A 22,209-nucleotide genomic window follows, 5' to 3' on the forward strand; every position below is an offset into this window, starting at 1 on the left:
GGGATGGGTGGCAGAGCTATCATTTAAAACAAAAGTACACAGATACTTCTTCTCACAGAGGCTGGTGGATCTCTGGTAGTACTCTCCGCTCCCGAGAGGTGCACAGGCTGGATATTCAGAGGTGTTTAAAACTGAGACAGATAATTTTTTTGAATGATCAGGGAACTGACAGCTGGGGGGAAAGAGCACAGAGAAGAGGTTGAGTTGTGTGGTGTAGATCACCCAAGAATGGTGGTGCAGACTTGAGGGGCTGACTGACCTAGTCCCCCCACGTTTTCTTACAGGATGTTTTAAAGAGGGAACCCTCTCCTCTTCTGGTACTCCCGAAGCAGACTGGTAAGAGAAAAGGGGGAAGGTGGAGTGATTAGGAAGAACCCAAGAGAGGAAGGGAATATGGCTGAACAGAGAAGCAGAGAGTAGGCCCAGTTTGGGAAGTTCTTGGGCAGTCTTCATCCCAAACCTGGGCAATTTCACCATGCATTCAGGAACGTTGGCCTTGGGCCTGGGAACTTTGCCAGTCAGCCCATCATGAGATCCCACAGGACAATTGGAGGCATGATGTCACACAAGCATAGTCCAACGGCAGCCAGTAGCCTGAAAGGCTTAAGGACTAGTTGGGCACGTACAGACACACTGTAGGGCCGTTCTAGAGAAACTCTCTATTGCAGGTCAATCCCAGGAGAATTTCCAGATACTCCTGGTGACCTAGGTTGCAAAGGCCCATTCTCAATAGGCAGCCGCTCAATGGGAAGAACATCCTGAGGCCTTTGTAACAGGGCCCAACCTTAACCAGCCACCATGTACCCATGCTTTTACCCACACCCCTGCAGGCTGCGGGCCTGGCCCAATGGCTCCCCCTACCTTTAATGAGCTCTGGCCTATAGGCCTTCCGGGCGTGCTGCAAGAAACCACTGTAGAAGGCCTCCGAGTGCTCAGCTCCCATTGCCAAGTGGAAGTCAGGCTTGTTACCCTTCAGGATGCACTGGAGTGTGAACTGACTGACGAAGAGGATCTCATACTGCTTATCCATCACACTTTTACACCAATGCTTCCCGTTTTCATCTTCAAACAACCTCAGGTTCAGGATCTTGCGAACCCTGTTGCAATGACAAAACGAGAAATTTAGCAAAACGCACGGGAGGCTTACAGCAAGAAGCAAGGCATTCTCAAATTCTTTATGCATTTGAAAAGTGAACAAGTACAAGTCAGCAAAGCAAGAATGAAGCGGGGGCCAAATGGTCAACATCACGGGAGAAAAGTAGCCCAATTAGATCCACCGCCTGCAAACTTCAGAAGAGGGTGACAGGAGGGACAGGACTTGGATGGGAGGGGGGAGAGAAAGGCCCAGGGGTGGAGGGGTCAGGGTTACATGGAAGGGTGTGCTGGTGGGCACTGAGCGGTGAGAGAGAAAGCCCCTAGGGGAGAAGAGCAGGGATGCAGTTGTGATAGACTGGGAGAGAGAAGACAAATTACCCCAAACTTGGTGAAGGTTTTCCTGGTCTTGGCTGAACCATAAATCTCACCGAACAACATACCTCCTCAACAATAAAACAGCCTCTTTAACTCCTTATCTACCCGGGGATGATCTTGCACTTTTATTGCTTACTTTTTCTCTGTAACTTTTACATTTTATTCCACATTGTTATTGTTTTGCCTTGTTCTATCTCAAAGCACCGTGCAGTGATTTGACCAGGACACAAAGCAAGCTTTTCTTGTGTGTTGGTACACGTGACGATAATAAACCAATATCCTAGAACTGAAACCTGCAGGCTGTTAGTGTAGACCATTAGAACTAAGACCAGTTCTGATATCGGCAGGTACAACGTGTGCACACCCTGCCAGGAGTCATCCTGCAGAGAAGTCCCGAGTCCACAGAGTTCATGACTGCTGAGAAGTTGAACTGAATTGACTATTTCTTACATCCTTCATATACATGAGTAATAATCTTTACGTTATGTCTCCGACTAAATGTGCAATTTATAGTAATTTATGATAAATCGTATGTACAACAGGACAGTCAATATAACATAGAAATTCAAATGTATCTACAAGAATTAATCAGTCTGATGGCCTGGTAAAAGCTGTCCTGGAGCCTGTTGGTCCTGGCTTTAATGCTGTGGTACCATTTCCCGGATGGTAGCATCCGAAACAGTTTGTGGTTGGGGTGACGGGTCCCCAGTGATCCTTTGGGCCATTTTTACACACCTGTCTTTGAAAGTATCCTGAATAGTTGGAGATCTTTGCGTTCATGACAACCATCAAACATACATGTACACCAATCCCAGTCTCCCCACAATCTCTTCGACTCCCCCAGTATCTGGCACTCACCCATGCACTACGGACAATTTATAGTGGCCTGTTAAACCACCAACCTGCACATCTTTGGGATGTGGGTGGGAACTGAGGCACCCAGGGTAAACCCACACAGCTATGGTGAGAGTGTGCGAACTCCACACAGACAGAACCAGAGGCTTAGGTCGAGCCCAGGCCTCTGGAAGTGCAGGGCAGCATGACTACCAGCTGTACCACTCTGTTACTAATCAGTGAGATGTAAACATTGGCTGTTTCACCAGCTCATCCTTGGACAGTTAGCTTGTTTAAAAAAAAACACACACACAATAGCCACATTGAGCAATAAAACTGGTACCTGCCTACCTTGCATTAGGGTCACCTGCACCTCTCCCCTGATCCTAACACAAAAACCAGGGCTAATGTCACCACCTCAGCACTGGGGGAGTGCTGTTGTGTCAAAGCTGTGGTCCTTTGGGTGGGACGCTAGACTGAAGCACTGACTGCAGGCAGATTCCTCCTGGTGCTCTAGACAACGTTTGTTACACTAGAAGCACCAATTGCTCTGAGCATTACTGAAGGTAATGGGAATCAGCGAGAAATCTGCCGCCTGGCAGGAGTTGACCTACGTGCTAAAATTAAGTGGTTGTGATTCTTGGAAGTCAACCACTTCAGTGCTAACAAGTCCTCAGCCTCAGGTCAATTACCTCAACCCAACCTTCAGCTGAATCATTTGCCTGGGCATTCTCTCATTCTCTGGTCCAATTCTCCCTCTAGTTCCTCACGTTACTGACCAGGCATGTGGACAAGACAGGAGAAGACCAACCACCACCTGAACTTTTCCTCGCCCCACCAGAAGTGCACGGTGGCTACAACGTTCACCGTCTACAAAGTGCATTTGGACTACTCTGACATCAGCTCTCCAAATCAAGGACCATTACCATCAGGAACGACATGGGCAGGGGGGCCAAGGTTCCCCTCCAACTTGCTTAGCATCTTCTCTTGGAAGTGTATCACCAGTCTACCTCCTGGAACTTACAACCCAACAGCACCACAGGAATACTTCGACCAGAACGACTGCAGTAGGTGAAGGTGGTGGCTCATCGCTGGGATGTTTATTGATTCCCTTGTTGATAATCCCCACATCCTAAGCGTTTTTATAAGCCAGTCAATATGACACACCCCTCCTTTGACTTTTCAATGAATTTAAAGTAAGTGAGTTCAAAGCAGCCAACTTTAAAATCTCTTTAAATTCCTTATGAAGGGTCTCAGCCTGGATTGACAGCTCTTCATTCCTCTCCACAGATGCTGCCTGACCTGCTGAGTTCCTCCAGCATCTTGCTCTGGTTTCTCTGCATCTGCAGAACCTCATGATCCTACTTTAAATCCTTGTTTGTAAAGGAACTTTGACTTCTACTCAATCTGTTCCTTTTTGGTTCAATCATTTATTTATTAGGAATGGCTTAAAGACAAAGAATATATATTTTAAATAGCAACTTTAAGGAAAATGTTAAGAACCCCTGGGCTTGCACACGAACAAGAATCTGATTGAGAACATCAGCAACAAACGATAGGACACAAAATTGTTAACCGAGCTGGTGGGATAGTTAACTGAATTCTTTTGGAAAATGAAAGGAAAAAGACATCTTGCTGAGGAAGACAGCTTAAATAAGTAAATACATTTTCAATTGAAAGCCTTTGAGTGGCATTATATTCTATTACCAATGTTAAATATTAATGGTCAATAATCATTCTGGTTTGCAACAACAGGTCTTTTTTTTTCCTGAGGCACCAGGGCACTTGTTTTTTTAATGCACTCACATGTATTCAATGTCCTTCTGGGTGTCCTCTACAGAGATGCCTAGTAGTACACACAGTCCTCTTCCTATTGAGCTGATTTGCTCCTCGCCAACTGAAAACAAAAAGAGACACATTGTGAACAGAACTGAAAAAGTTTTATCATCTTGGTTACGGTTACAGTCATACGGCTACAGTGCAGAAATAGGCCTTGCAGCCCATCTAAGTCTATGCTGAACCGTTATTCCCATTGACCCACACCTGGACCATAGCCTCCATACTCCTCCTATCCATGCAATTATCCATACTTCCCTTGCGGTGACTCTCTCTCCTCTGATACTAACTGAATTGCAGAATGCAGCCTTTTCTGATCTTACTCCTTACCACCATCCTTCAATAACTCTGGCTAACAAGTCTATCAATCTCAGTTTTAAAATTAACAATCGACATTTTATCTGCTCTTTGTCAAAGAGAGTTGCAAACTTCTACCTCTCTCAGCACAGACAAATGCTTCTAACTTTGCTCTTGAGAAATCTGGCCCTAATTTTTCATCCTTAACTTCCTAACAAATAGCAAGAACTCCTCTCTCTCTCCCTGGCCTATCCACTTCCCTTAATATTCCAAAAACTCCTATCAGATCACTCATTGTCACCAATGCATGACCTGTGCCACAGGAAACTCCTTCCTCCAGCACACAAGGCCACAGAACATGCCATTATCCCTGGCTGCGTGTACTCGTTAACCACACGAAGCCCGGTGGAAATGACTGGCTCACATCTTCGGATCTTAATGAACTGCCGGATGAGCAAGCTTGATTGTTCTTCCACTGAGTGGATTTAGGATGTGCAACATACTTCCCCAAGGAAAGCAAATACTGCCGGCAGATGTGGGTTAGATGTATAGATAAGGAGGATTTGGTGAAAAGAGTTGGACACAAGACTGGAGTGAAGTATATAAAAAAAATCCTTGAGATTAGCTAGGTCACATTACCTGGGTTAGCTGTGTCTAGTCTAGCAAACTCACTTTTGAATAATTACTGGGCTAAAAGGGGGAGACTGATCGGGAAGCAAGGTGTATAAATAGAGGGAAAGAGACTGAAGATAAACTGAAACAACCATCTCAGAAAGAGAAAAATACAATGAGACTAGGGACACCAAAGTGTTGACGAGCGGGAATAAATGGGAGTTAAAAGGAAGGCTGCAACTCCTGAAAGTAAACTATGACAATACACTAATATTGCAAGCCTCTCTTTTAACAGAGTCACATGGGATCCACTGACACCCATCAGCACATGGTGACTCTGCGTCGTTCTGCCTTCTACACAAACATGGAAACAATTACTGGTATGAGTGTCCGTAACTGCCCTGCGTGTTTATGGAGAAATGCCACAAATAATAGAGAGAGTGAAGGATTTTATCACTAGCTTGTGGATGCATTTGAAATTAGAGCAGGAATTGGAGTATACAGGCCCGTGTCATAACCCTATGCACTGAGCAGCGACCCGAGTGAAGCAGCATCATGTCTGGCAGAGGGAAAGGAGGCAAAGGACTGGGCAAAGGCGGAGCCAAGTGGCACCGTAAGGTGCTCCGTGATAACATCCAGGGCATCACCAAACTGGCCTTCGCCGTCTGGCTCGCCGTGGCGGCGTCAAGCGGATCTCCGGTCTGATCTACGAGGAGACCCGCGGCGTGCTGAAGGTCCTCCTGGAGAATGTGATCCCCGATGCGGTCACCTACGCTGAACGTGCCAAGCGCAAGACGGTCACTGCCATGGATGCGGTGTACGCTCTGAAACGCCAGGGCCGCACTCTCTATGGCTTCGGTGGCTGAAAAGCTCCCACTTCCTCCCGAGAACAAACCCTACACACTGTTGTGTTCCATTCATGAACATAACACCTGTGGGAGCAGAAGGTGCTGTGTCATTTAGACTTGTTTTAAGGAGGAGTATAGTGGCCCAATGAGGAACATATTCCAAATAGTGTGACAGCTTGTGACATTTATTGCCAGTCGAGTACATGGTGGGAGTGCTGACACCAGTACTGCACTGACAAGTCATTTGTCAACTCCAGGAGCACACTGACTTATAACTGGATCACATCAGCTTCTCAGAGTCATGTCCTACACCCCAGGTTGACTAGAACTCCAACCATGAACACGTGTGCTTCAGGTGGCTACGTAGAACAGCCCATTTCCCAAGCTCCCCCCCAATAACCCCCCCAAACTCCTCCTCTGGTGCACTGATGACTGCATTGGTTCTGTTTCAGGCATCCGTGCTGAGCTCGTCAACTTCATCAACTTTGCCTCTAATTTCCACCCTGCCCTTAAATTCACTTGGTCCATTTCTGACATCTCCCTCCCCTTTCTCGATCTCTCTGTCGCCATCTTTGGAGACAGTCAACCAACACGTTTATAAGCCTACTGACTCCCAGTCATCTCAACTATACCTCTTCCCACCCTGTCTCCTGTAAAAATGCTATTCCCTTCGCTCACTTCCTTTGCCTCTGCAGCACCTGTTCCCAGGCTGAGACTTTCCTTTTCAGGACAGCAGAGATGTTGTCCTCCTTCAAAAAAAACAGGGTTTCCCTCCCTCTACCATTGATGCTGCCCTCACCGACATCTACTCCATTTCCCAAACTTCTGCGCTCACTCCATTGTCCAGCCACCTCAACAATAATACGAGTTCGTCTTGACTTACCTACCACCTCATGAGCCTACACATCCAACACATCACCCTCCGCATTTTCAGCCATCTCCAAAGGGATCCTATCACTAAACACATCCTTACTTGCCTCCGCCACTTTCCACAGGGATCACTCCCTGTGACTCCTTTGAACATTCGTCTCTCCTGACTAATCTCCCTCCTGGCACTTACCCCAGTAAACAGCCTCAGTGCTACACCTGCCTGTTCACCTCCACTCAGGGTTCTAAACAGTCCTTCCAGATGAGGCAACACTCCAGCTGCAAAGCTGTCCGTTGTGTCTGGTGCTCCTCCTCGACACCCATCGTCAACTGAGGAACCACTTCGTCAAGCACCTCTGCCCCATCCACCTCAAGCCAAAATTCCTGGTGGCCAAACAGTTTAATTCTGATTCCCAGTCCTGTTTCAACATGTCAGTCCACGGCCTCCTGTTGTGCCAAGACTAGGTGGACGAGCAAAACTTATATTCTGTCTGGGTAGCCTCCAACCTGATGGCATGAATATCAATTTCTCCTTCCGTTAAAAAAAAATTACCTTCTTCCTCTCCTCTTCTTCCATTTCCCAGTCAGGCCTTTTACCTCTTCTCATCTGCATATCACCTCCCCCGGGTTCCCTCCTCCTTCCCTTTCTCCTATGGTCCACTCTCCTCTCCTATCAGACTCCTTCTTCAACAACCCACCTGGATTCACCTACCACCTTGTAGCTTGTCCTCATTCCCCACCCCCATCCCCACCTTTACATTCTGTCATCTTCCCTTTAACCTCCTTTTTAGTCCTGTGGAAGGGTCTCGGCCCAAAACATCAACTGTTTATTCATTTCCATGGATGCTGCCTGACCTGCTGAGTTCCTCCAGCATCTTGTGAGTGTTTCTTAGCCCTTTGTTTCCTAGGGGCATTGAAACTCAGAAACCACACGAGGCTAATCCTTATGCATCTTTCCTTTGTCATTCAACACATCACTCTATTCCTTTTCTCCTTAAACTCTTTAATCCATCCTCCCTTTAAATCCTATTGGTCAGATTCTAATGAAGAACGATGCTCCATCCCATTCCATTGTTTACGTGCTCACTGTATTAAGTGTTTTTTTTACCACATACATTCAGAGGCCACTTTAATAGGTACACCTATATACCTGCTCATTGATGCAAATATCTAATCAGCCAATCATGTGGCAGCAACTCAAAGCATAAAAGCATGCAGACATGGTCATGAGGTTCAGTTGTTGTTCAGACCAAACATCAGAATGGGGAAGAAATGTGATCCAAGTGATTGACTGTGGAATGATTGTTGGTGCCAGACAGGGAGGTTTGAGTATCTCAGAAACCTCTGATCTTGCACAACAGTCCCAACAGTTTACAGAGAATGGTGTGAAAAACAAAACAAAAAAAAATCCAGTGAGTGGCAGAATCTGTGGATGAAAATGCCTTGTTAATGAGAGATGTCAGAGGAGAATGGCCAGACTGGTTGAAGATCACAGGTAGGCAAAGGGAATTCAAATAACCACGTGTTACAATCGTGGTGTACAGAAGAGTATCTCTTAAGGCACAACACGCCAAACCTTGAAGTGGTTGGGCAACAGCAGCAGAAGATCACAAATATATACCAGTGGCCACTTTATCAGGTATAGGGGGTACTAATAAAATGGCCACTGAGTGTATTCCGCTTACTCTGAGCGCTTCAGGTCAGACTGGGCTTTCACTGCACCCTGCTCTATATAACATTACACTCAGCCTCTAAGCTGTGCCAATAATTAAGGGTTCTGATTCACTAACGAAATTCTGTGTTGCTCTCTTATTTTCCTCACTCCCCCTTGCATCCAAAATTAAATCGGAATGCTCTAAAACTCAGTACACGATGCAACTAAGAATGAATTCAGATCGTGACTGCAACTGGAACACTGAAAGTATCCTGACTTTCAACAGTTCATGTCTTTCTTCTGAATGTTGTGATTCTGATGCTATGTGCCACTTATTCTTTAACACATTTACTCATCAAGAACCTACCTTTGACAATGCACTCAGCTTTGACTTTGAAATAGTTGCCTCCACCTCCATCAGCCCCAGGCCATGCATCACCGAAACCTTTGTCCAGGCCTCCATCACCCTTTGGGCTTGAGCAATTCTCTTGTGATACTGGAGGCCATTTATCCCACGGAATCTACATTCCAGCTCTCAGAATATTCTCATCAACCCCACACTCCCCCTAGTCCTCAATGAACTAGTCTCTCACACAAGGCCACTAGCTGCCCACCCTACCTACTCTAGGGGCAATTTATAGTTACCTACGAATGCAGAGTTCTGTGAGAAGTTGGAACACAAACTAGACGAGAGCTCAGGGTGTCAGAGATGTGCACTCAGTATACCGACACATCACTCATTACAATACGGTGGAGGTACGTGTGATTGTGTATTTTCTAACTCACGAGCACATAAACCCATTCACTCATTTACCATAAACCGATCTACTTCCTAAAGGCGTGTCCCAACTCACAGCCAGCCCCGCTTGTCCATTCACCTTGCTCTGACTGACCTACCTCGCCTCCACTACAGTCCATGAGTTTTCTGCCCCTCCAGTGCTAGCGTGCGGTTTCAAGCTGATCCACTCCTGGCTGCCCCCACTTCAGACTCCCTACTTGAATCAAGCCCGTTCTTGAAGACGCAGCATTACAATGTCTTCTGATTGAGCTCGAACTTGCTCCAGTTAACCCCTCCATCTGTGCGCTGGTATGATTCAGTTCACTTACACTCATCATATGGGCATTCACCCGACTGCAATCTTACACCCTTTTATAATATCACCCTTCCTGCAATGCATAAAGTTCTGACCTGCTCAGTCCCTCAAGTCCCAGCAACATTCTGGTAAACCTGTAACAATTCTGCTTTGAAAGTTGATGGCAAAGTAGCCCCTTGAACACACTGAAACGAGTCACAGTGTTGGTTTTCCCGAAGACCAGTGAAGAATCAACCACATTGTGGATACCTCTGCCAGACTGGGTAGGGAGAGCAAATATCCCTCCCCAAGGGACAGGTTGTTATGACGACCTACCAGTGTCATGGTTACTGTCACTACATTCACATCCCAGATTCTTATCTAATTGAATTTAGATTCTGGAGGGATTGGACTCTGTTCCTCCACATTACTAATCCAATTGACTAGCTGTGTAACACAGCCAACGCACCACCGCACACGTAGTATTTTCAGAGAACTGGTAGTCGACGTAGGCTTGGATGAGGCGACGCAGCTGGCTGCTGGATTTCACCTATTAAATATCTCATTTAAATTCACATCCATCTCTGTAAATATGAATAATTTAACACATTTGTCATTTGGTTTTCCTTTCTGAACACCTTCCACCCTCCCTCTCCAGGTTTAGCATTTTCTTGCGAGGCAGTTTTTCCAATCTCTGAACAGAGTAGTGAATAACAGATTGCTTTATGAATTCACGTCTCCGCTTAAACAGAGCAGTTGCTAGCTCTCTCCGGCTGCCCACACCCACTTTTCATCTTGCTCTTCATGGAAAAGCATTCCTCCAATTTTGGATGCTGCAGATGCTGGAAATCTTGAACAACACACACACACACAATACTAGAGGAACTCAGCAAGTCAGGCAGCTCCATGGAGGGAAATAAACAGGCTGTGACCCTTCATCAGGACTGGGATGATGGGAGACGCTGAGGTGTGATAGGTGAAGGGCTGAAGGAGGTGGAATCACCGTACACTCCTGTCTTCCCCCACCCCTCAAACCCCTTGGTTAATGGTAGGGGTCTACTGCATAAAAAGGGTTGGGAACCCTCTGACCTGGACTCACCTGTCACCTTGCACTCCTCCCCCTCCCCAACTTTCTTATTCTGGCCTCCGCCCCCTGCCCCTCCAGGTGACCTGCTGAGCCTCTTACACTTTGGTATCCCTGTCTTCGGCCTCTTGCCCTGTTCTAGCAGAGCCCTCCACAAGTTTGAAGGATACCACCTCACCTTCTGTTTAGCCACAACACAGCCCACAGGACTCAATGATGAATTCTACTATTCCAGATAACCAGTTTCTCCAGTTTGTGTCAGAACTGGCCACCTCCAGTGAAAGGTTATCATCCTATAACATTAACTCCTTTCCCCACAGACATTGCCTGATCTGGCGGAAACCTCCAGTACTTTCAGATTTCCAACAGCTCCAGGTATTTCTTTTTTTAATTCCATCCACCTCTCTTCCAACTCATTTGTCTCCTTCTCTTTATACCTCCTCCAGACAAAATGAATAAGGCTTCACTTTTTTTCTCTCAGCCAGCACCAGACATAGGATTAGAATTAGGCCATTTGTCCCATCAAGTAAGCTCCACCATCCCAAAATGACTGATTTATTATCCCTCTCAACCCCGTTCTCTTGACTTCTCCCCATGACTTTTGATGCTCTGACTAATCAAGAACCTATCAACTTTTGCTTTAAATAAACCCAATGACTTGGCTTCCACAGCTGCCTGTGGCAATGAATTCCACATATTCTCTACCCTCTAGCTAAAGAGATTAGTCATCTATTCAAAGAAGACTTCCTTCTATTCTGAAGCTACGCCCTAGACCCACCCCCCATTCGATATTTAGGAGTCTCCCTCGTTTATAGGACATGCCCTTCGTTCTCTGCACCTCTCTCCCTTCACTGCACCCAAAATGTCCAATTTCTTGCCTTTCTCAGTTCAGATGAACAGTTGGTGCCCTGTTTCTTCCTTTATAGATGCTGCCTGACCTGCTGAGTATTTCCAGCATTCCTCACATTTTCATAAACCTGCTTGATTTGATTTCCCCCTTTAATGCCACCATCAATCCTATTAAAATAAAACCTTTCCATGTTGAGATTGTCCCAGGCACATCACTATTCCAAATAAAATCCTTCTTCTCATGTTAAAACTCCACACACCCTGCTGTCCTCTTGGAACAGAAATAAATATACAGGACATGGTTAATCAGCCCCTCCCACATGCTCTACCGTCCAAAAAGGTCTGTGATTTCAGTGCCACTTTCCTGCAATAACCTCATAACACTTGACTGGTTTTGCATCAAAGGAATCTAATGATGTTTGGCTTATATATACTTGGCAATTAAGTTCCCACAACCCTCTTGTATGAAGAATTACGAAGATTTGTTCCCTTCTACATAAAGAAATTTCTCATCTCTGTCCTAACTAATTGGCCCTTTTCATTTTAAACAGCAAGCCCTGTTTCTAAAGGCCTCAGTCCGAGGTCACATAATCCCAACGTGTACCCTGTCTGAACATACAAGGACCTGGTCTGCTTCAAAGAGAACAGCTCTCAATCTCCTCAACTCCAGGGAGTTTCAGACAGTTTCCTTAACTCGAAATTCCAGAGACCATGCCGAACCTTTGGTGCATTCTCTCAGCCACAGATATATCCTCTGTAAGACGGCAAACCAGCATGATATTCTATGTGCTCACACCAGCACCGCGTAATACAAGATACCATCACTTCTGTACTCAATTCCTTGAACAATAATGGTGACACAACCTTGGCCTTCCAATTTGATTGTTGGGCCTCTTTTTCAGTGACTCGTGTACCAGGGTGCCCCCGCCCTTCGATCTCTTACATTTGAAAAATGCTTTACTGTGCTCTCAACCAAAGCAGATAGCTTCACGTCTTTCCAACCCATGTTCCACCTGCCACATCCGCAACCTTTCACTTAGCTTTCCTCGGGCCTAAAGTTTGTCGGCAGCCTCCAGGCTCCGATCCCGGCAGCACCCCACTGCTGATCCACAAATAGCCACTTGTACTTGCCCACTGTGAACCAGCCCACTATCCACAACCATAAATTATCAGCAAGCCCCTTGCTCCACTTCTATTGAGCAACTCCTTGCATGGCATCTTATCTACTTCTAAACATCACTCATCCATGTATTCAGCTGATTATAACCTCAGAAATTATTTTCATTTCATTGACCCTGTTGTTATTTTCCACCTTCCTGAAAAAATTCCATTATCGCAGATTCTAGAATATTCTGCACTCTTGGCATCATCCATTGATCCCTCTAATGTAAGCTCACTATAAAAATTCTCAACATCACATCAAAGCAGAAATATCTTTTGAACTGCAACTTAATGATACACTTCTAAGGGCTGTCTATGAACAGGAGACCTGCAATGTCTGCAGTCAGTTCATCCTTGACGATGGCAGGAAATTGAGGAGTGACACATTTAAAATGCTGGAGGAACTTGGAGTGGCACAGTATCATAGTGGTTAGCACAACACTTTACAGCGCCGGGGACCCAGGTTCAATTCCCACCACCGTCTGTAAGGAGTTTGTATGTTCTCCCCTGTGAATGCACGGGTTTCCTCCGGGTGCTCTGGTTTCCTCCCACAGTCCAAAGACATAAGGGTTAGTAGGTTAATCGGTCATATGGATATAATTAGACAGCATCTGCTCAACAGACTGGAAGGGCCTGTTACCAAGCTTTTTTTTTTAAAAACAAAAAAAATTCAGGCAGAATCTATGGAAAGGAATAACCCGTCGACATTTTGGGCAGAGACCCTTCATCAGGACTGGGACAGAATCAAGAAAGTTTTCAGCCCAAAACGTCAACTGGTGAGTGAGTGTGTGTGTGTGTGTGTGTGTGTGTGTGTGTGTGTGTGTGTGTGTGTGTGTGTGTGTGTGTGTGTGTGTGTGTGTGTGTGTGTGTGTGTGTGTGTGTGTGTGTGTGTGTGAGTGTGAGTGTGAGTGTGAGTGTGAGTGTGTGAGTGTGTGTGTGTGTGTGTGTGTGTGTGAGAGTGTGAGTGTGTGGATTTTCAGCATCTGCAGAATCTCTTGCATTTAGGAAATTGAGGAGCTGTTAAAATCATATACAGTGCCTATAAAAAGTATTCATGCCACTTTGGAAGTTGTCATGTTTTACACAGTGAATTTAATGTTTCTTTTGACACTGATCAATAGAAAAGGACTCTTTAGTGTCAAAGTGAAATCAGATCCCTACAAAGTGATCTAAATTAATTACAAACAGAAAACACAAAATAATTGATTGCATAAGTATTCATCCCCTTCATGTCAGTCTTTAGTAGATACACCGTTGGCAGCAATTACAGCCTTGAGTCTATGTGGATAGGTCTCTATCAGCTTTGCACATCTGGACACTACAACTTTTCCACATACTTCTTTACAAAATTGTTCAAGCTCTGTCAGATTGCATGGGGATTGTGACTGAACAGCCAGTTTCAAATCCGGCCACAAACTCTCAATTGGATTGAGATCTGGACTCTGACTTGGTCACTCCAGGACATTAACTTTGTTGCTTTTAAGCCACTCCTGTGTAGCTTTGGCTTTATGCTTGGGGTCGTTGTCTTGCTGGAAAACAAATCTTCTCCCAAGTCACAGTTCTCTTGCAGACTTCATTAAGTTTTCTTCCAGGATTTCCCTGTATTTTGCTGCATTCATTTTACCCTCTATCTTCACAAGCTTTCCAGGGCTTGCTGCATCCCCACAACATGATGCAGCCACGCTTCACGGTAGAGATGGTGTGTTTTTAATGATGTGTGGTGTTTGGCTTATGCCAAACATAGCATTTAGTCTGATAGCTCTATCAGAAACCAAAAGCTCTATTTTGGTTTCATCAGACTAAAGAAACTTCTTCCAGCTGATTCCAGAGTCTCCCACATACCTTCTGGCAAACTCTAGCCAAGATATCATGTGAGTTTTTTTTTCAACAGTGGCTTTCTCTTTGCCACTCTCCCATAAAGCACCTGGGCAACAGTTGTTGAATGCACAGTCTCTCCCATCTCAGGACTGAAGCTTGGAACTCCTTCAGAGTTGTCATCTGTCTCTTGGTGGCCACCCTCACTAGTCCCCTTCTTGCACTAGTTTTTGAGAACAGCCTGCTCTACAGAGATTTACAGCTGTGTCATATTCTTTCCATTTCTTGATGACTGAACTGAACTCCAAGGGATATTCAGTGACTTGGAAATTTTCTTGAATCCATCTCCTGACTTGTGCTTTTCAATAAACTTTTCGCAGAGTTGCTTGGCATATTCTTTTGTCTTCATGGTGTAGTTTTTGCCAGGATACTGACTCTCCAGCAGGTGGACCTTCCAATTATAGGTGTATTTTTACTACAATCAATTGAAACACCTTGACAGGTCTCCAAAAACAGATCTTCATTTAGCTAATTATGTGAATTTTAAAACCAAATGGCTGCACCAGTGATGATTTGGTGTGTCATATTAAAGGGGAGGTGAATACTTATGCAATTAATTATTTTGTGTTTTCTAGTTGAAATTAATTTAGATCACTTTGCACAGATCTGTTTTTACTTTGATACAAAAGTCTTTTTCTTTTGATCAGTGTCAAAAAAGCGAAATTAACTCCACTGTGATTCAATGTTGTAAAACAATAAAATGTGAAAACTTGCAAGGGGGGAGGGTGAATACTTTTTATAGGCCCACTACCTACTGCTGGCCTCTTTACAAACTTGTCCCAAACTTATTTATCAGTTAGCCCCTAACAATAGGTAATGGATCTTAGATAAGATCCCAGAGTGGTTATGAAGTGTAGAGGAGGTGATAAGTGTTCTACTGGAAACATTGTAGAAAGGCAACAGAAGGAGGAGCAATTGTTATGTTCCTCAAACTTTAATTCTTGCAGCCCAGTGGATACCAATCTGTTATTCCTGCAACCCAAAACTCTCCCATTGCCAGCTTTAAGCAATATAAGACTGGATAGGCTGGAATATGGGAAGCTGAGAGGCGACCATACAAAGAGTTAGACAATTGTTAATGACATAGATAGAGTCGGAGTCTTTCTCCCACAGCAGGGGAGTTAAAAGGCACAGGGTTAAGGTGAGAGGGGAGAAATGTAAAGGAGATCTAAGGGGTAAGCTTTTCCATGCAGAGGGCAGTGGTCATCTATAACAAAGGAGGTATTACAATGTTTAAAAGCCACTTGTACAGGTACTTGGATAGGAAAAGCAGATAGAGATTGGGCCTAATGCGGGCAATAACATTAGCGTCGATAAGCACGGTGGATGAGTTGGGTCGAAAGAGCCTGTTTCCGTGCTGTAAGATTCCATGAATACCAAAAGTTAAGAATTAATTATTATGACAAAATACCTTTCGTCACAATTTGTTGAACAAGAGATGATCACCTTGGTTTATTTTTGACCCAAGAACAAATCCAAGCCTTATCTATCTTCTACTCATCATTAGAGTGCAGACTCATCAAGCTGGAAAGGGCCTAGCCAACCCATCCCCTTCTTCAACAGGCCCAAGCCCACTCAACGGGCACCGACCAAGCTGTAGCAATGGGTGGTGGGGCCTCAGGAAAGGCCACACCCACACCAGGATCTGCATCCTTTGCTCAATGACCCTCAGCTCCTGAATCCCTGCGCTGTGCACACAGCAACAAATCCCGAAGGCCTCTCCAACAGCAACTTTCAGCCTCTACCAGCCAATATGACAGGAGCAGCAGGTACATGCAAAACCTTAGCACAGAAACCTCCCATTCAGTTCATAGACCAGCCCATATTGGACCTACATCAGTATTCCTTCATCAAGGATGCTTCAAATCCATGGAGCTCCGGGATTTTGCCGGAACTTGAGGATCTGACTTTTAGGGAAAGGTTGAATAAGGCTGGGACTTTAATCCCTGAAGCACAGGAGAATGAGGGCTGATTTGACAGAGGTATGCAGAGTTATGAGGGGTACAGATAGGGTAAATGCAACAGTTTTTTCCACTGAGGATGGGTGAGACTTAAACTAGAGGGCATAGGATAAGGGTGAAAGGTGACATGTTTAAGGGGAACATGAGGGGGAACTTCTTGACTCGGGGGGGTGGTGTTAGTGTGGAACGAGCTGCCAGTGTAAGTGGTAGACGCGGGTTCAATTTCAACACTTAAGAGAAATTTGGATTAAGTACATAGATGGGAGGGGTATGGAAGGCTATGGTCCGGGTGCTGGTTGATGGGACAAGTCAGAATAACAGTTTGGCAAGGAAAAGATGGGCCAAAGGGCCTGTTTCTGTGCTGTATGACTCTACAACTCCCTCATTAAAATAACAATGGGCAAATGCACATGAAATTCTGCAGGTCTCATCTCCTATTCCAACATCCCACCAACAAAAGGGAAAGTAGATGAAAGATCAAGCTATGATTTAACACACACGTCCAAAGCCAATTCTTGCTTTTATTACAAAGTTAACACCATCATCAGACCAAAAATGGGGTGGGAGTTATCAGAGTGTAAATTAATATTGGCATATATATATAGCTTGCTTTAAAGCAGTAGTATGGTTATGCTCCACCAGGATGAGAATATCATTAGTAGAGCCAAATTTAACATTTATTTAACAGTCAGAGAACCTCCACCTTCTCTCCCGATTCACCTGAACCACCACATGAGTACCTCAAATGATTCTTACAGCCTTCTCCTTTATTAAGTACACTGTTCTTTAAAGCTCAGAGTATATTTATTATCAAAGTATGTGTACATTATACAACCTTGCGATTTCTCTCCCAACAGGCAGCCACAAACCAGGAAACCCAGAAGAACCCATTAAAAACAAACAAACATCCGGTGCACAGAGATAAAGACACAACTCGTGCCAACAATGAAAGTGAGCAACAGCATTCGGAATGAAAGTGAGCCCAGGTTATGACCACGGTGTATTCACAATTACTCCCTGTTCCGCCATCCCACCGAATTATCTTCACTCTTTCCAACATAACCACTCGTCCTCCTCATCTCATCATCCACAGCATTGCGGGGAGCACAAATGGCCTGATTCCCCAGGAATCTTGTTTAAACTATTACTTCATTCCCATCCCTATCAAAGCCACATGAATTAGGATCAGTAGCTGCCTCCTCCAACTTGACTGATTATTACAAATTCCCATGGTAACTAATCAGGATGATAACTTTTAATCAACAAACTCAACGCTTCTAGACCTATCTATAAATGAGCATTAAATTCCGACAGTTTATCAGAGCCATCTGCCTGAACCAAATAGTTCTGTGGATAAAATTCTGTCCAGGTTTGGCCTCCTGTGGCCACAAAGTGACCATCAGTTTCAAACGCAGGGGTGCACATTTCAGCCTGTTTCCCGAGTCAGACCCTCCACATTACATCTAGATTAGGTGTCAGCTGTTGCCTCAGAGTCAGAAGACTGTGGCTAGGTCCATCTCCAAAAGATTTGAGACAAGCTGGAGTGCAGCTCCAGTGCAATGCTGAGAGACTGCTGTCCTGGGTGAAGAAGGTTCTTTTGGATGGGCATAACTAATGCCATGGCATATCGGAAAAGAAATAGGTTATCCACTGTAATCCTCCATCTGTGCCAAGAAAAGAAATCTGGACATTACCAAGCTGCTCTCTATGAGAGTTGGAGCCACAGGGTCATATGGGTCTGAAACAGGCCCTCTACATCCATCTCAGCTATCAACTACCATCAATATCAATCTCATTTACCGCCAATTGCACCTCGGCTTTTCAGGCTGCTAGTCCAGAGGCTTTTTATGTGTTGTCAAAGTATCTATCCCCATCAAGCAGAGATTTCCAGATTCCAGCCACCCTCTGGGTAAAAAAAATAATCTTCCCCAGATCCCCGCTCAGCTACCACAACCCCTTCATTACTGATGTGAGCACACCTCGTTAGCCGTTCAGAATGTTCACAGAGCACAAAGGGGAGGGAGGCGGGTTTTATTTTCCCCCCTCAAGTTTAGACCGCGCAATATCAACCAAGCACCAACACGGGAAGTTTTTAAACACCATTCATGGACTGTCGTATACAAAACAGTACAACGGCCTAATCTGTCAAATGCTGAGAAGATTTTGTAAACACGCTGCATCCACAAGCCAGCCATGTCAGGGGTTGGGAATCCAAAATGATTCACCCCACACGTCGGTGGACAATTTTCATTCGCGAACACGGAGTCTGTTTCCACCGGGACCTCAATAACAAGCAGCATGAAATATTCCCACAATGTCCACTTGCACAATAGATTGCCCGGACGCATATCACGAGGATGAAATCGTGGGTTAGGTGAGGAATAATTCGATAAGCCCCTTGCACAGAATTGGGGTGGCCGATCGGGTAAAATTTACTCTGCCTGGCTGCGCAGGAGAATGCAGATCCCAACCTATTTAGCACGGAGCCCCTGGCTGCGAATCTTCCCCCGTCTCACGACCCGTTTCCGTCTTCTGTTCAGTATTTTCTCGTGCTGGGAATTAACAGGCTTTGGGCTGGGGGCTGCACACATACGGAAGGAGTCCTACGTTAGAGGAACATCGCTGGTAATGAGCCAGCAGACACGAACGCTGCCCGTGCGCGGGTGAACCCACCGGCGCGGTTCAGGTGCAACAGTGGCCCTGCATGGGGAATGCCACACAACGCGAGGGAAATCCTTCTTTATTCCTCAGCCCGTGTCCCACCCCGGACTGACCTGTCACACTGGCCTTTGCGACCCTCTGAATGATGGCCTTCATGGTGCTGAGCCGGGGAGGCAGCGGAGTGTGTGGGCGCACGATCGCTGGGAGCTTCCTGGGTGCAGCCGCAGTGTTGAGCCAGACGGCGATGGGGCGGCGCTGGCGAAACTCGGCGCAACGTTTCCCCTACAGGGCGGGAGCAGCGCTACACGCAGTGTGCTCTTCCTCCACACAAAGAGGGCTTTCCTCAGCAACTCGAGTCAGTCAGTCAGCCCGCCCATGCTTTTTATACATTCCAAAAAGAAATTAAGGAGTTATTTACATGAATCGTGCATTGATCGCTGTACCTACGCTGTAAGCGAACCAATACCCCCACGGTGTCAATAAACCAATAGTATTTACAAAATCCAGGGACCAGTCTTCGTGACTCGTTCTTCGGCAAGACGAGGGAGCTCTGTGGCACATTTATACCATAAGCAAGAGCAACACTATAAGGTCCAGTACAGTTTCAGACAGTCATATTTTTTATATTGTTGGGAAATGGTTCCTATTTCCATACTAGCTCATGGGGTAACCCCAATGAGTATTTTCCACCCCATTATTAAGGGGAATAGATACAGTACAGTGGACAGCCAACGCCTCTTCCCCAGTGCACCACTGCTCGGTACAAGAGGACATGGCTTTAAGGTAAGGGGAGGGAAGTTCAAGGGGGATATTAGAAGAAGGTTTTTTATTCGGAGAGTGGTTGGTGTGTGGAATGCACTGCCTGAGTCAGTGGTGGAGGCAGATACACTAGTGAAATTTAACAGACTATTTAACAGACTACTAGACAGGTATATGGAGGAATTTAAGGTGGGGGGGATATATGGGAGGCAGGGTTTAAGGGTCGGCACAACATTGTGGGCCAAAGGGCCTGTACTGTGCTGTACTGTTCTATGTTCTATTATCGTCAATTCCCCACCGGGCTCTTATCACTCACCTGCAGACTGAGGGCCAGTTGACCTTCCAGCCCATACATTTTGGAGTGTGAAAGGAAACAGGAGCTCTTGGGAGAACCAACGTGATAACAGGGAGAACATGGAAACCCAACAGAGTTGGGACTGAAGCCAGTTTGCAGGAGCAAAGAGATCAGGGGTGCCCAAACTGGGGTCCACGGACCCCTTGCTTAATGGCATGGTCCACAGCATAAAAAAGGCCTGGAACCCCTGTATGAGAAAGTGGTTTTACAGCGGCACCACTGTGCTGTCATGTTTATAAACCCGAATCAGGTTTATTATCACCAGCGTGTGTCGTGAAATTTGTTAACTTAGCAGCAGCAGTTCAATGCAAAACGTAATATAGAAGAGTTAATTAATTACAGTATACATATATTGAATAGATTAAAAATCATGCAAAAGCAGAAATAATACATATTTAAAAAGTGAGATAGTGTTCACGGGTTCAATTTCTATTCAGGAATCAGATGGCAGAAGGGAAGAAGCTGTTCCTGAATCACTGAGTGTGTGTCTTCAGGCTTCTGTACCTCCTACCTGATGGTAACAGTGAGAAAAGGGCATGTCCTGGGTACTGGGGGTCCTTAATAATAGACACTGCCTTTCTGAGACACCGCTCCTTGAAGATGTCCTGGGTACTTTGTAGGCTGGTGCCCAAGATGGAGCCAACTAAATTTACAACCCTCTGCAGCATCTTTCGGTCCTGTGCAGTAGCCCCCCCCCCCCCCATACCAGACAGTGATGCAGCCACAGTCTTAATTTTACCTCTTCCCTTCCCCCTCTTTCTTGACAAGGAGTTGATGTTTGCTCAGGCCAATTCCACTGGCACCAGGAGATCTCACTATGGCCTGTCCATACCTTGAATCTATCTGTTTAACACAGACTCTCTTAGTGAACAGTGTGCTCTGCCTGTCCTTTCTCCCATGGGTAGATGAGATAACTTATGCTACCTCCTTCTATTTGAAGCATGGTGTTGAATGATGCTCTGATCACCTCCACTGCCCTGGTGTGTCTGCTAACACACCTTTGTAAATCTGGCTGTCTCCCTTCCCCTACCAAGGTGCACCTTCTCCAGTTTCAGACCAAAGATAGGTTTGGCTGTAGTACAAAGTACCACAGATAGACAGTTTGGGTCTATCACAGGGCAGAAAACTTCCAATGCATGCTTTCCATCATCACACCACTAAAACAATAAGAACATTTCAGGGCATGCTGCTCGAGCATTAACAAAAGGCATAGCACTGAGATGCAAAAGGAGACAATCAGATAGATGCCTACGTTTCAAAGAACACTTTAAAGCTGTAGAGAGGCAGAGTGGAAAGATGTACAGGGAGAGAATTTCAGAACTTAGGGTTAGGCTGCTGGAAGCATGACTATTAATTCTGGAACAATTAAAATTAGAGATGTATACAAGCATTTTTAATAGGCTGGTTGACATGACAGGATTCTCCCCGGTGGTACAAACCCAGGTGAACGTGTTACCTTTCTGAAGGCGGCTTTCAGAATGTCCTCGACATGTTTTCTCTGTGACACTGCCGGTCCTGGAACTACTTCCAGAAATCTGCCACCGAATTTACCAGTTCAGCCACTTCCACAAAAATTCATTGAATTTTAACTTGATACCTGTGGCATGAAAGACTGCAACAAAGCCCGCCTGTCTTCGAGAATAAGGGAAAGGCTATTGCATTGCAATCATTGGTGCAAGCAGTTATCAGCAGCCTCCAATTAGATTCAACCAATGCAGAGCAGTTTGAATGACTGAAGACAAGTTTAACCCATAGACCAAAGACTGAAACAACTGGTGGGCTGAAGAACATAAAGTGAAGGCTCCAGCTTTGCAGATAGTAATGGCACGGCTCAAGAGCTAGATAGAAATAGATATGTCTAATTATAGCACGGTTAAAATTATTAAAGGGCTAACCAAAGGTTAAAAAACAAAATTTCAAGGCTGATGCAGAGTTTTGACCCGAACATTGACAATTCCTTACTCCCTCCTACAGATGTTGCTGAGTCCACTGAGTTCCTCAGCAGGTTATTTG

General features: G+C 45.4%; 1 protein-coding gene across 2 annotated transcripts in view; it reads right to left on the reverse strand.

Moving 5' to 3' along the window:
• The window catches only part of dtd1 (D-aminoacyl-tRNA deacylase 1), a 170,320-nt gene extending 150,965 nt beyond the window's left edge, over nucleotides 1–19,355 (reverse strand). Inside the window, exons 1-3 of one of the 2 annotated variants that reach the window (XM_073051406.1) lie at nucleotides 19,196–19,355; nucleotides 4,111–4,201; nucleotides 862–1,097 (exon numbers count right to left, since the gene is read on the reverse strand). In XM_073051406.1, coding sequence (XP_072907507.1) covers nucleotides 862–1,097; nucleotides 4,111–4,201; nucleotides 19,196–19,238 — 370 coding nt within the window. In that variant the 5' untranslated portion in view covers nucleotides 19,239–19,355. The remainder of the gene's footprint in view (nucleotides 1–861; nucleotides 1,098–4,110; nucleotides 4,202–19,195) is intronic. The other variant, XM_073051407.1, reaches the window with a different exon arrangement.
• Nucleotides 19,356–22,209: the final 2,854 nt, after the last annotated feature.

The sequence above is a fragment of the Hemitrygon akajei genome, chromosome 7 (assembly GCF_048418815.1).
Source record: "Hemitrygon akajei chromosome 7, sHemAka1.3, whole genome shotgun sequence".
In the NCBI taxonomy this organism is placed as follows: Eukaryota; Metazoa; Chordata; class Chondrichthyes; order Myliobatiformes; family Dasyatidae; genus Hemitrygon; species Hemitrygon akajei.